This window comes from Dendrobates tinctorius, unplaced genomic scaffold (assembly GCF_039654945.1).
Source record: "Dendrobates tinctorius isolate UK_male_01 unplaced genomic scaffold, ASM3965494v1 ptg000128l, whole genome shotgun sequence".
In the NCBI taxonomy this organism is placed as follows: domain Eukaryota; kingdom Metazoa; phylum Chordata; class Amphibia; order Anura; family Dendrobatidae; genus Dendrobates; species Dendrobates tinctorius.
Window position 1 is genome coordinate 4,998,478 of NW_027361796.1, and position 13,852 is coordinate 5,012,329.

Consider the following 13,852-nt stretch of genomic DNA (forward strand, 5'->3'; position numbering starts at 1 on the left):
TTGAGAGAAAATCAGGCAATTATACTCGCCCTTTGCAGGAGCGATTCTGGCACGTAAGATCAAAGGTCAGCCTGCTGCACGTCCAAAGGTCCACTCCGTGACCGCCAGAACATCAGTTTTAAAATGAATAAATTTATTCAAATAAAGGGCAGATATGCAGTACCCAGCCATAGACATTATTCCACAGACTCTGCTGTGCCACTCTGTAACTGAGTAGTTCTGGCTGCCACTGTCGGAGGGAACACCTGATCGGACAGGGGTGCTGTGTGTCGCACCCCCACTCTTCAGACATTGACCTATCCTAAGGATAGGTCATCAGTGTTAAAGTCCCGGACAACACCTTTAAATGATATTCTGGGAATATGGATTAACTGAGACATGATTTCCTGTGAAACTAGATTTCAGTGTCTTTAGTGAAGTAGATCCCGCTCTCATTTTCTTACAACAATGTATGGACTTTTTACAGATTTTGAGAAAGTGATATAATATATGGTCCACTGTAAAAGAATGTGTTTTGTTTGGATGATACGGTTTTGCAATTGGTGGCACTTATAGATAAGCAGACCATGCCAACAATTGTCTATTTTCCATAAATGGGAAACTTAGACTGTCCACTGACGGGAAAGGTCCACCAGAACAAGAGCTGCTATTATTGTGCTTTCCATTCTGCCATGAGAAATATATATTGACCTCTGACGGGAAAGGTCCACCAGAACAAGAGACGCTCTCAGGCTGTGTGCACATGTTGCGTTTTTTTCGCGTTTTTGTGGCTTTTTTCCTGCTGCGGAATCGCCGCGAAAACGCAAAAAAAAACATCCCATGCAATCTTATGATTCCGCATTGCTGTGCTAATGCTGCTGATTTTTCCGCTGCGGAATCGCATTGCGGTAAAATCCGCAGCATGCCCATTCTTTTTGCGGAATCGCTGCGATTCCGCACCCATAGGAATGCATTGAACCACTTACTTTCCGCATGTGGCTATGCCCACCATGCGCAAAGTAAGCGTATCATGTGCGGATGGTTCCCAGGATTTGGAGGAGAGGAGACTCTCCTCCATGCCCTGGGTACCCTAATCCTGTAAAAAATAGAATAAAAAATAAAAAATCAGGATATACTCACCCTGCGGCGGCCCCCGAAATCCTTCCCGCCTCTCACCACGCTCCCGGCATCTTCCGGTCCCAGTAATGCTTTGCGCGAATGACCGCTAATGACGTCGCACTCTCGCGAACGTGACGTGATCTCAGGTCCTTCGCTCAGAGCATTACTGGGACCGGGAGAGCCGCAGAGCAGATCGGGGGTCCGTCGGAAGGTGAGAATAACAATTTTTTAAATTTTAACATCCTACCTATATTTCCAAGCGATGCTAATTGTTTGGAATGCGCAAGCATTCCGCAAACGGAAAACTCTTGCAATACGCTTGTTTTCCGCTGAAAAAACGCATGTGAATTCGCATGTGTTGTACCTGCGGCGGGAGTGCGGATATGTTGTGGAAATTTCCGCAGCATTTCTGCAACGTGGGTACCTACATAGCTTTATTGTGCTCTCCATTCTACCATGGGGAAATATACACTGCTCAAAAAATTAAAGGGAACACTTAAACAGAATATAACTCCAAGTAAATCAAATTTCTGTGAAATCAAACTGTCCACTTAGGAAGCAACACTGATTGACAATCAATTTCACATGCTGTTGTGCAAATGGAATAGACAACAGATGGAAATTATTGGCAATTATCTAGACACACTCAATAAAGGAGTGGTTCTGCATGTGGGGACCACAGACCACATCTCAGTACCAATGCTTTCTGGCTGATGTTTTGGTTACTTTTGAAGGTTGGTTGTCCTTTCACACTCATGGTGCATGAGACAGACTCTACAACCCACACAAGTGGCTCAGGTAGTGCAGCTCATCCAGGATAGCACATCAATGCGAGCTGTGGCAAGAAGGTTTGGTGTGTCCAGAGACTGGAGGCGCTACCAGGAGACAGGCCAGTACACCAGGAGACGTGGAGGGGGCTGTAGAAGGGCAACAACCCAGCAGCAGGACCGCTACCTCTGACTTTGTGCAAGGAGGGACAGGAGGAGCACTGCCAGAGCCCTGCAAAATGACCTCCAGCAGGCCACAAATGTGCATGTGTCTGCTCACAGCCCAACACTGTGCAGGACGCTTGGCATTTTCCACAGAACACCAGGATTGGCAAATTTGCCACTGGCACCCTGTGCTCTTCACAAATGAAAGCAGGTTCACACTGAGCACATGTGACAGACGTGACAGTGTTTGGAGACGCCAAGGATAGCGACCTGCTGCCTGCAACATCCTCCAGCATGACCGGATTGGCCGTGGGTCCGTAATGGTGTGGGGTGGCATTTCTTTGGAGGGCCACACATCATGTTTCGCTCCATCCACCAACGTCCCGTTGCACCACAGACTGTCCAGGAGTTGGCGGATGCTTTAGTCCAGGTCTGGGAGGAGATCCCTCATGACAACATCCGCCGACTCATCAGGAACATGCCCCCAGGTGTCTTAGGGTGGTCAAACATGCATGTGGAGGCCATACACACTACTGAGCATCATTTCCTTGTCTTGAGGCATTTTCACTGAAGTTGGATCAGCCTGTAATTTGACTTTCCACTTTGATTTTGAGTATCATTTCAAATCCAGACCTCCATGGGATATTAATTGATTTACATTGATCATTTTTGTTTTCTTGTTCTCAACGCATGCCGCTATGTAATGAATAAAGATTTGCAGCTGCGATATTTCATTCAGTGATATCTAGGATGTGGTATTTTAGTGTTCCCTTTATTTTTTTGAGCAGTGTACATTGACCACTGATGGGAAAGGTCCACCAGAACAAGAGCTGCTCCTATTGTGCTCTCCATTCTACCATGGGAAATATACATTGACCACTAACTGGAAAGGTCCACCAGAACAAGAGCTGCTCTTATAGTGCTCTCCATTCTAACATAGGACAGTCCTAAACTTAAATAGCTAGAATACTATTCAGTACGAGAACTTGTTTTATTGCACGAGGGGAAGAAATAAAAAAGATGTAACCAAAAAAAATTTCTGTGTGAAGTTGCCCTTCGTTTTCTATTCACGGGTCATGAAAGAATTCTGTTCTAACAGGGCAAATAGTAGTAGTTTGTTTAGATGAATCCCCCCTACAAAATGAATGCAAAAATGAAATTTTATGCTATACAGACTGGATCTATATCACAGGTTGCTAATTAAGACTCTGGACATTGGTCGAAAACCATCTCTGCTTTCTTGTAAAAAAAAAAAAAAAAAAAACTGTGCCACACTACTGCTGTTAGTTTTTCTTTTTTAAATATTATTTGACAATCACTTTTAGTCTATTCTATATTCTATGTTTCAACTTTAAAGCTTGTCCAGCAGCATTCACTTTTGTATTGCGTGGTGGTGAGCAGTAAAGATGACATTACATCTACATATACTAGCACCGCTCACCTCTCTCATGGAAGAGGAGCTGACAACCCCTTAAAATGCATGCATCCTAGGAAGCTGGCACATTTTTGAACAGGTACATGGCTTTTGCATTGACTATTTTATTTTTATATGAAACAACATACAGCCTTATAGCTTTTTAGTTTTATTGTACATTTTAGTCAAAATGTGTAAACCTAAATGCTAGTAATGTTGCATTTTGCACTAGGTTGATGTTTTTCTGTTGCATGAGGAGTGGGCCCCAGAGCACTACAAAGCTAAATCTGTACTGATTAGTAGAGTTGAGCGACTTTGGTCGGATCGGGTTTCGTGAAACCCGAATGAAACAAAATAAGTTTCAGATGAAACTCGTCCGACTAGAGCAAAACAAAGTCGGAGTTTCGTCCGAAACCCGACCCCAATGCAAGTCAATGGGAAATAAAAGTCAGACGAAACTCCGACTTTTTTTGCTCTAGTCGGACGAGTTTCATCTGAAACTTATTTTGTTTCATTCGGGTTTCACGAAACCCGATCCGACCAAAGTCGCTCAACTCTACTGATTAGTCTTGGAAAGGATCCCTTTAGTACTGTCCAAGTATCCGCGTCTGCTTGGCTCATTTTACAAGCGGCCATGGAAAGGCTTTGTTTTTCTGGCTTAATTCCTGCAGAATCTTGCTGATTCACCCTGCTGTATTGTTGGCTTTGACAAGCCCAGGAATGATTTGGTGGTTAGATAATTTTACTATTACATGTTTTAAAATAACACATAACTAAAATGTACTTTAGGAGACAAGCATACCATAAGGTTGCGTTCATGCACTCGTTCATTGGCTCCCGTCGGGGCTTGCGTCCGAACCCCATGCAAAACTGGATTTGGGCATGTCCGCTGACGGGGCCATAGACTTTATTGGTGTCAGCAAGAGCTAATGTACGCTCTGTTATGTGTAATTTTCGGGCCGACACCCAGACCCTGCCTGCTACTACTTAAAAGTAGGGACTTTCAGTGGCTCAAGTTTTGAGACCTAAAGATGACCTACCTATGCATATCCCCCAAAAATAAAATCCCCTATAACAAGCCCTGAGCTTCCCTGATGCTGCCACTCTTTTCCGTTTTTCGCTGGGTCCATCCCTTGCAGAGATATTCATATTTGTAGTTTCTGGAGCACAAATGTGAAATCTCTGCTTGCAGTCATTCTGCAAGTTGCGGTCAGGTGTTTTTTTTTTTTTTTGTTTTGTTTTTTTTTTTTTTTTTTTTTAATTGGGGGCATGCACTTTCATCCTTCCCTCCCAGACAGTCATTGCTGGTCTGCCGATACTACATAGTAGCTGCAGAGAACAGGACTGCAAGTCGTCATATCTTTATTAGTGATGAGCGGACGTGCTTGGATAACGTGTTATCCAAATATCTTGGGCATGCTCGAATAACATGTTAGAGTCCCTGCGGCTGCTAGGGAATTCCTGCATGTGTTGCTGCTGTCCAACAGCTGCAGGGACATATTATTCAAGCACGCCCAAGATACTCGGATAACACGTTATCCGAACACGTTTGCACATCACTAATCTTACAAGAAAAGGCATGTTGTTTGAGTGTGCTGTTTTTTTTGTTTTTTTTTGTTTCCCCCCCCCCCCCCCTTCTGTTTTATGCTGCTTGTGATTGGTCAATGTCATGCAGGGGACAAAGTATACAGCCCCAAAAAAGCCCCTCTGGTATCATCTACTTCAGCTCCTCATAAATTTTATAGCCTAAACATTACACCTTTTATTCAGCTCTGCAGCCATTGATGTATCAAGTTTTACATGTTTAAAACTGGTGAGAGGTCCTCTTTACATTAACCTTGCTTTCTCATTTTCTTTCTAATAGAGGTAGGTTTAAAGGGTTACATAAGATCTGGACGAACCGTAAAATAGCATTTATTCAGGAGTTAGGAGGAAAATAAAGTTAAAATAGAAAATGTAAAAAACAAAATTGGGGGATGAGCAACTAGTGAGAGTTGGCATGTGTGGTTCTGAAAAACAAAATTTTAAGAAATACATACTAGATATCCAGAAGAATGTTTGTGAGGAGTTCATTAGAGGTATGATCACATTGAATTGTTTTGTTTTTTGGTGCAGAAAGGGAGTGGTAGCTCATCAAGTCCCTCTCAAAAAAACATAAAATTCCTGCTTAAAAAAAAAAAAAACTAGTAAAAAAAGATTTAAGGTCTATTCTTTCTGCTAAAATAAGCTTTAAGACTAAAATTAAGCTTGTATGTTACGAAAGGAGCCCCCCTAGTGTGTGCTCACAGCTCCGATCCTGTGCAGTATAACCTGTGCCTGTGTGCTGCTCCCAGGGTTTCATAAGATGTTGTGCAAAGTGCTAGTTAACATTTTGTTGTTTGAGTGAAGGCAACCTCCGTTGTATTTGGTTTCAGTTAATAAATACCAGTAAGGCTGCTTGCCCAGAAAGCATAGCTAACTTGTGTGGGGATGACACGGTAGCCATTAAAGTATAGGACGAGCTCGGGGAGAAAGGCTCTCCTACATGTAAACCACAGGTAAGTGCCTCTGCCTGCGATCTGCCAGTAATTACTTTCACTGTTTAGCTGTGTTTTTGGTTGTTAGGTCTTTATTTCTTTAGGAATATTCACCACAGAATGATCTCTTCTCTAGAGGCTACCTAATTGGTGTGTACTTGGTTTGCAGTTGGTTTGTCCTTTGTATAGGCTCACTTCATATGGTGGAGTATAGCAAATCCTCAAGTTTTGGGCTTGGGGGCACATGTAGGTGAAAATGGTTTCTGGATTGCTCATGTCACAGTGAGTATAATGAACTAAACTGGACAAGTACAAGGGCCCCTCATGTTTTCGAGGTAAAAATAAGTGTGTTAAAAAAAAAAATCCTGAAAAACTGTATGTGCGTGTATTTAAAAATAAACATGCATATATGCATATGTATGTGGGTGTGTGTATATATAGTGCACCTGCATTATTTACATTTTTATTTTGCTCATTTGTATATGGATATACTCCCCTTATATGGCTTTAGGTTATGTTGACCTGTCCAGCAGTCATCAGTTAGAACCAGGGCTTTGGAGTCGGTGTCCATTTTGGTGGAGTTGATATAAAATGGAAAGACTCAGACTCCTAAAATATATTATAATTTGGGTAGACTAGTTTAATGCAGAATATGATTTTTTTTCTCATTTTTCATTATTCAGGAGAGTTATGGAATGTCCTATAAATGTCTGTTCTGTTCCTGATGTAAGGATATCAACTATTAGTGGAGATAAAGTGCAGCACAGACTCCTGTACATGCTCAGTAGTGACCAGTGCTGTGGAGTCGTAGATGAGATGAATCTGTGCTGCACTTTATGCACATGCTCAGTAGTGACCAGTGCTGTGGAGTCGTAGATGAGATGAATCTGTGCTGCACTTTATGCACATGCTCAGTAGTGACCAGTGCTGTGGGGGTCGTAGTGGAGATGAATCTGTGCTGCACTTTATGCACATGCTCAGTAGTGACCAGTGCTGTGGGGGTCGTAGTGGAGATGAATCTGTGCTGCACTTTATGCACATGCTCAGTAGTGACCAGTGCTGTGGGGGTCGTAGTGGAGATGAATCCGTGCTGCACTTTATGTACATGCTCAGTAGTGACCAGTGCTGTGGAGTCGTAGATGAGATGAATCTGTGCTGCCCTTTATGCACATGCTCAGTAGTGACCAGTGCTGTGGGGGTCGTAGTGGAGATGAATCTGTGCTGCACTTTATGCACATGCTCAGTAGTGACCAGTGCTGTGGGGTTGTAGATGAGATGAATCTGTGCTGCACATTATGTACATGCTCAGTAGTGACCAGTGCTGTGGGGGTCGTAGTGGAGATGAATCTGTGCTGCACTTTATGTACATGCTCAGTAGTGACCAGTGCTGTGGGGTTGTAGGTGAGTTGAATCTGTGCTGCACTTTATGTACATGCTCAGTAGTGACCAGTGCTGTGGAGATGTAGATGAGATGAATCTGTGCTGCACATTATGTACCTTCTCAGTAGTGACCAGGGCTGTGGAGTCGTAGTTGAGATGAATCTGTGCTGCACTTTATGCACATGCTCAGTAGTGACCAGTGCTGTGGGGGTCGTAGTGGAGATGAATCTGTGCTGCACTTTATGCACATGCTCAGTAGTGACCAGTGCTGTGGGGGTCGTAGTTGAGATGAATCTGTGCTGCACTTTATGCACATGCTCAGTAGTGACCAGTGCTGTGGAGATGTAGATGAGATGAATCTGTGCTGCACATTATGTACCTTCTCAGTAGTGACCAGTGCTGTGGCGGTCGTAGATGAGATGAATCTGTGCTGCACTTTATGTACATGCTCTGCAGTGACCAGTGCTGTGGGGGTCGTAGATGAGATGAATCTGTGCTGCACTTTACGTACATGCTCAGTAGTGACCAGTGCTGTGGAGTTGTAGCTGAGATGAATCTGTTCTGCACTTTATTTACATGCTCAGTAGTGACCAGTAGGGATGAGTGATATTACCCAATATCATATCGGAATTCCGACTTCTGCTATTGGAAAATATCGGATATCGAAATTTCCAATATCAATGCAAGTCAATGGGAGAAAAAAAATCGGAATTACAAAATGACCACTACAGTGCTATATAATGGATAAAATTGAGGGGAAACATCTCAGGATAATGGGGAAGGAGTTTGCAGAGGCAGAAGAGCAAAAAAATCGCTAGAAAAATGCACAGATCGAAAGCTGTAGCAGGAAAACTGGTCGCCATCTTCTTAACAGCGGTGTTTTTTCTTTAGGTTAGTATTAGTTGGGGTAGGGTTAGGGTTTATGGTTAGTAGGGTTAGGGTTAGTAGAGTCAGGGTTTACGGTTAGGGTTATGCTTATAGTTAGTAGGGTTAGGGTTATGCTTATAGTTAGTAGGTTTAGGGTTATGCTTATATGGTTAGTAGGGTTAGGGTTACGGTTATGCTTATGGTTAGCAGGGTTAGGGTTAGTGGTTAGGGTGGGTTAGGCTTAGTGTTAAGGGTTAGGGTTAGTAGAGTCAGGGTTTAGGGTTATGCTTATGGTTATTAGGGTTAGTAGTGTTAGGGTTTAGGGTTATGCTTATGGTTAGTAGGGTTATGCTTATGGTTAGTAGGGGTTAGGGTTACGGTTATGCTTATGGTTAGCAGGGTTGGGGTTAGGGATAGTTAGGGTTAGTGGTAAGGGTTAAGGGTTAGGGATGGTTAGGGTTAGTAGAGTCAGGGTTTACGGTTAGGGTTATGCTTATAGTTATTAGGGTTAGGGTATGTAGGGTTAGGGTTATGTTTATGGTTAGGGTTTAGGGTTATGCTTATGGTTAGTAGGGTTAGGGTACCGATACACCTAGCGACTCACCAGCGATCCCGACCAGCAATATGACGTGGTCAGGATCGCTGGTGAATCGCTAGGTGGTCGCTAGTGACCTGCCACTCAGGCAGATCTCACCAGCGACATCGCTAGGGACGGGGATCGCTACTTACCTGTCAGACGCGGCGATCCTGCGTCCTCCCGCCTGGCTCCACGCGTCGCTCGTCGTCACAGCAGGAAGCGCCGCAGGAAGTGGCCGACGAGAAATGGTCCAGCAGCTTCTCGCGCGATCAGCGATAACCAGCGGGGGAGCCGGTCGGAGGTAAGTATCACATGCAGAGATATCGCTAGCAATATCGCTGTAACGTCACAAAATCGGTGACTACAGCGATATTGCTAGCGTTATCGCAGTGTGTAACGGGGGCTTTAGGGTTACGGTTTTGCTTATGGTTAGCAGGGTTAGTGGTAAGGGTTAGGGATAGTTAGGGTTAGAGGCTCAGAGGCTGAAGGATTATGGGATTTCCGATGTGAAAAAAATATCGAAATCGGAATTCCGATATTGCAAATATCGGGCCGATTTCCGATATTTTAATATTGGAAAGCTCATCCCTAGTGACCAGTGCTGTGGAGTCTGAGGTTTGGCTTACTGACTCCACTGCCCTGGTTCCCTGGTTAGAATGGATCCAGCAGCAATCAGTTGGCCAAAAAATTGTGCAGATACAATTCTCAGTGTTTTTTTTTTTTTTTATTTTAACATTGAAGTCTATGGAAAAACAAATGTGTAAATTAGCCATCCTTTTTTTTTTTTTTTTTTTCCACTTGAAAAGGATCTTTTTGTTTTTTTGTTTCCTGACTGTTTCAAATTGAAGAAAACGGATAGTTATTTAACAGATTTTTTTTTTAAAAAATAACGCAGTTTTCTGCTCCACTAGAACCTGCTGGATCCATTTTAACTGATTACAGGGTCATGTGAACATGGCTCTAGTTGCTTTTGTTTTAGTTTGCTGTATAATCTGCTGTATCCTCAACCAATGGAATTGGCACTCAATATTTGGGCGCACTGCATATTTTGGAGAGCATGCCGTAGACAAGACATTGTCAACTGAACTGTGAAGCAAGCTTTTTTTTTTTTTTTTTCTTTTTTTTTCTTCCCTTTTATTTTCCTGACAAGTAGGACTAGCTGCAATTAGAAGTTTTTTACTTCTAGCTTTGTTTTCTGCATCCATATAATCACTTAGCACCTTTATTGTATGCAGTAAAAAGTATGGTAATCAATAGCAGCACTATAGTCTCTTGTGTGCATGGCACCACAAAGGTAAGAATATATACACATAATGGGATTGTTCCTCCGGCTTAGGGTCCCAGTGTGAATGTATATGCCTGGAGCAGGCAATGTGTGCAGAAGGGTCGCTGAGGCGTGTTGCCCAGTGCTTCCTTATACACCCCCCGGGTAACCCTAGTCCCTTCAGGAGCCTTGGAGTAATGTGAGCTCCTCAGTGTGACTGTGCTGAGTAGGCACACACTATGCCAGGATTTTTAGAGGGCACAGTGTCCTGAATACTTGATTTCTTCTGACAATGCACCTTAAGTGTTTACATGAGAAGCTAGTGTTTCTTTTTATTATCTTCCCTCATCTATATAGTTACTTTTACCTGGCCGCACTCTAGTACCAATCACTGAGTAGGGTGTGGCATCATTTTCCTGTAGGATATTTGGTTGTGCTTTATGCACATTGGATATTAAGTGTAGGGGAATAGAACGTGTGATTCTGGAAAAAATGAGGAAAACCTTTTGTACAATGTTCTCTAATCTGCTCAGGTGAAGAATGCATTGTGTTTCCACATTTCTCCATATTGTTTAGAAGTAATTTTCCCCTTCACAGCATTGAATCGGAGATCATATTTTGTAGGGATCTAGTGTCCTCACTAGGGGGCAGTGTAGCCAGGAACTGCTACATTAGGTTGGATATAACAAAACAAGGCTTTCTGGCCGCTCTATTCCTTTGTGATTGCTCGAGTTTTATCCTTACAGATGATATACCCCCATGCATCACTCCATAGTCAATTCTCCCATGTTGTCAATTCATAAAAGGTCCAAAATCCAACGCTCCAAATGTTCTCCGATTAACGAGGAACATTGTGGCCACACAGGGCCTTTATCAAGCCATATGTATTATTATATACTACTAGTCGCCAGTGTGGCTGAAGCAGTGCATATGATTTCCTCTGTGTACGCCGTAACCAATAAAGTGATTAATTGGAGGAGATCGTCTAGTGCATTGGATTTTTGGGTTTTTTAAGCTCTTGTTTTATCCTTATATCCACCCATGATCTGCCCTTTTTGCTTTGGTTACCTGTAGATATTGTTCTTTCATTCCCTGGTGTACGTGCTATGTTTGCTGCGATCTAATCCTACAACATAAGACTGACTTGCTTGTGTTTGCAGGGAGGATGTGTGGACTCGGTCAATCAGAGTTTTGTTCTTCTCCTCATGACCCTCGGACAGCAGGATGTTTCCAAGGTTTTACTTGGACCTTTGTCTCCTTACACGTAAGTGTTTTGTTTTTTTGCACTGTGTAGTGTTACTTTTTTTTTCCATAATGCATACGATACCCTGGCTAGAGGTTGTTGAGTACCATATTATCCAGTCATGTAATGTTCTTTGGAACTATTCTGTAGAGAGGATCATCCATGGCCTGGTGCGGAGTCGAAGAATGTGAACTGTCCTTTTTCGGTTATCATGGTACCGGTGCTGTATATGTGTAAGGTACAGTACTGTGATAACTGAAGAATGGTGGTGCCATCAAGAGACTGACTGCTCAGGGTCTCACTAAACAGAACATGGCCTCATCTATGGATGTTAATGAAATATAGTAAGATTTAACTGACTTTCCTTCATTCTCTGACTAATGTGAAATAAGTGATTGCTAAACATTCCTTAAATGGAATTGCTCACTAGGGTTTTGCTACCCCATCTGAGAACAACATGGTGGACGGGCAGAGACCCTGGTCCCAGTGCTGCATCACACATTGGGCAGCTTACTGCAGTTTTGATAAATTCTGTTTTCTCTCCTGCCGTTCTACTAGTTCTCTGGATGCTGAGCTGTGTACAACACTGCCTACATTACAGATTGGTAATTCAGTGTACACTGTGCGTAGCCAGAAAGCTGCCAGTCAGGGGTCAGGTATATACATAGCTCATGAATATGGAGGACTATATGGCAGCACGTTTATTAGTCTTCTAGTGATGATCTCCTGCTGAGAGCGATTTTATCAATTCTGCAGCAAGTAGCCCAGCGGCGTGTCTGCTGATCTCGGATTAGGTGACATGCACCTGACGAGTGTCTTCTCGGACAAGGCATGTCAACTGCTGTGCAATAAACTGCTATATGGTGTATATGTATTTGAATGTGTCTTGTTTTGTGTGTGTACTTGGCAGGATTGAGTTTTTGCGCCATCTGAGGAGCTATTTCCAGATCGTGTTTAAAATTGAAAGCAAGACACTTGAGGACCGCAAAGGAGCGGAGAAAGTGCTGATGACAGGCGTCGGCGTTGGATATTCCAATCTCAGCAAGACCATGCGATAATGCAGCCAAATTCTAGATGTCCTCATTGTCCTACAGTCAGAATTTGGGGATTGCTGGGCTCTATCACTTGGGAACCATGAAGACGAAAACAAGACTTTGATTTCCAAAACTTTAGGACTTGGACCAGTGCTACCTCATCAATAACACACTGACCTACCAAACATACTCTGCATCCAAGCCTCTGCCACCAGTTACTTATATAATCTTCTCACATCAATTATCAAAAACTGATATTTTTTTTAACAAATCTATTTATTCCCTGTTGCGGTTTAGTTAGGATACACCCTTGGCTGTGTAAATATTTGTCCGTTTCTGCTAGCCTTTTACATACTTTTTGTAAATCCAGTACACTTTTGAATCCTTTTTAATGTGCTCGTTGGTATGTCTCACAAATGTGAAAAAATCACTTTTGTAGACGGTTTGTAAAGAAATACAAACTAGAGAAAACCCATCACTGTTTCTAAATTTTTTTTTTTTGTTTCTAAATGGAGTAACCAGATGAGTGGCTGGGGCTAGTAATGTTGCTATCTCGGCTTGCTTACATAGTTTCCTGCTGGTGCAGAGGCACACAACCTTTATTGCCAAGGACTGTATCATCTGATTGTATTACTGTATGGCACAGCTATAAAAGGTTTACCAGAGTTATTCTTGTACTGTCCAAGTATTGAAGCTATACTGAGTAGATTGTGATCTCCGACCACCATCGTTTCCCAGAATGAACCTGTTTATAGTGTGGTCTTCCTCTTTCTCAAAACACTATCTCGTTGCTGAAAGGTCAGCAAATCCACACTGTACCGAAGACCTAGCCTAAGGGAGAGCTCATTCAGAAGATGGCTAAGATCTTCTCTAATGAGAGAATTGGGCCGAGCTTAATCTCTCCAACCCCACCCCCTGCCCGTTTAATTAGTGTGATCAATAACAAAAAGAAAGTTTCACAAGGGCTGTCCAATTTTTATTTATTTTTTCCCATGCACCATAGACCTGAAATGTTAATCATGACCTGACATTGGAATCAAAATTAAGCGGCTGGAAGCCGTCTGTCAATGAGAGCGACGGCAGTCGCGTCCTATCAACAGAGCACAGCAGAATCGCTGGCAAGAGCATTGTGTCGGCAGAGCTCAGTGCACAATAAGCATGTAGGTAGCAATTACTTGCCAATTTAGCTTTTAAGCCTATGGTGAAAAAATAAAAATAGTCTGGGATAACCCCTTTAATAAAAAGTAGATTTGTAGGTTCATCATTGCTCTCGATTGGAATCTAGGAGGAGAGTGAGAGGAGGCGGTAGCAGAAGTTGTGCTTTTTGAGCAAAGTTTGTTTTTGGGTCTATAGAAAGCAATATCTTGTCTGACATAGTTTTCCTATGCAAATTTGATACATGCTTACGTAAGTCACTAAGAGGGTAGGGTCACGTGACCAGGTTTTTCTGCATCTGAGACAAACTGTCCGATTACTCTGATCAGACTGAGAGGCAAGACCTGGCTGTGTTACAGGCATTATCTGCCA

At 42.8% G+C, this 13,852-nt stretch overlaps 1 protein-coding gene across 2 annotated transcripts in view; it reads left to right on the forward strand.

The window, feature by feature from the left end:
- Window positions 1-12,994, forward strand: part of RCL1 (RNA terminal phosphate cyclase like 1) — a 56,377-nt gene extending 43,383 nt beyond the window's left edge. For both annotated transcript variants that reach the window (XM_073542629.1, XM_073542630.1), the window contains 2 exons: window positions 11,209-11,312; window positions 12,202-12,994. In XM_073542629.1, the coding sequence (XP_073398730.1) occupies window positions 11,209-11,312; window positions 12,202-12,349 (252 nt within the window). In that variant the 3' untranslated portion in view covers window positions 12,350-12,994. The remainder of the gene's footprint in view (window positions 1-11,208; window positions 11,313-12,201) is intronic.
- Window positions 12,995-13,852: the final 858 nt, after the last annotated feature.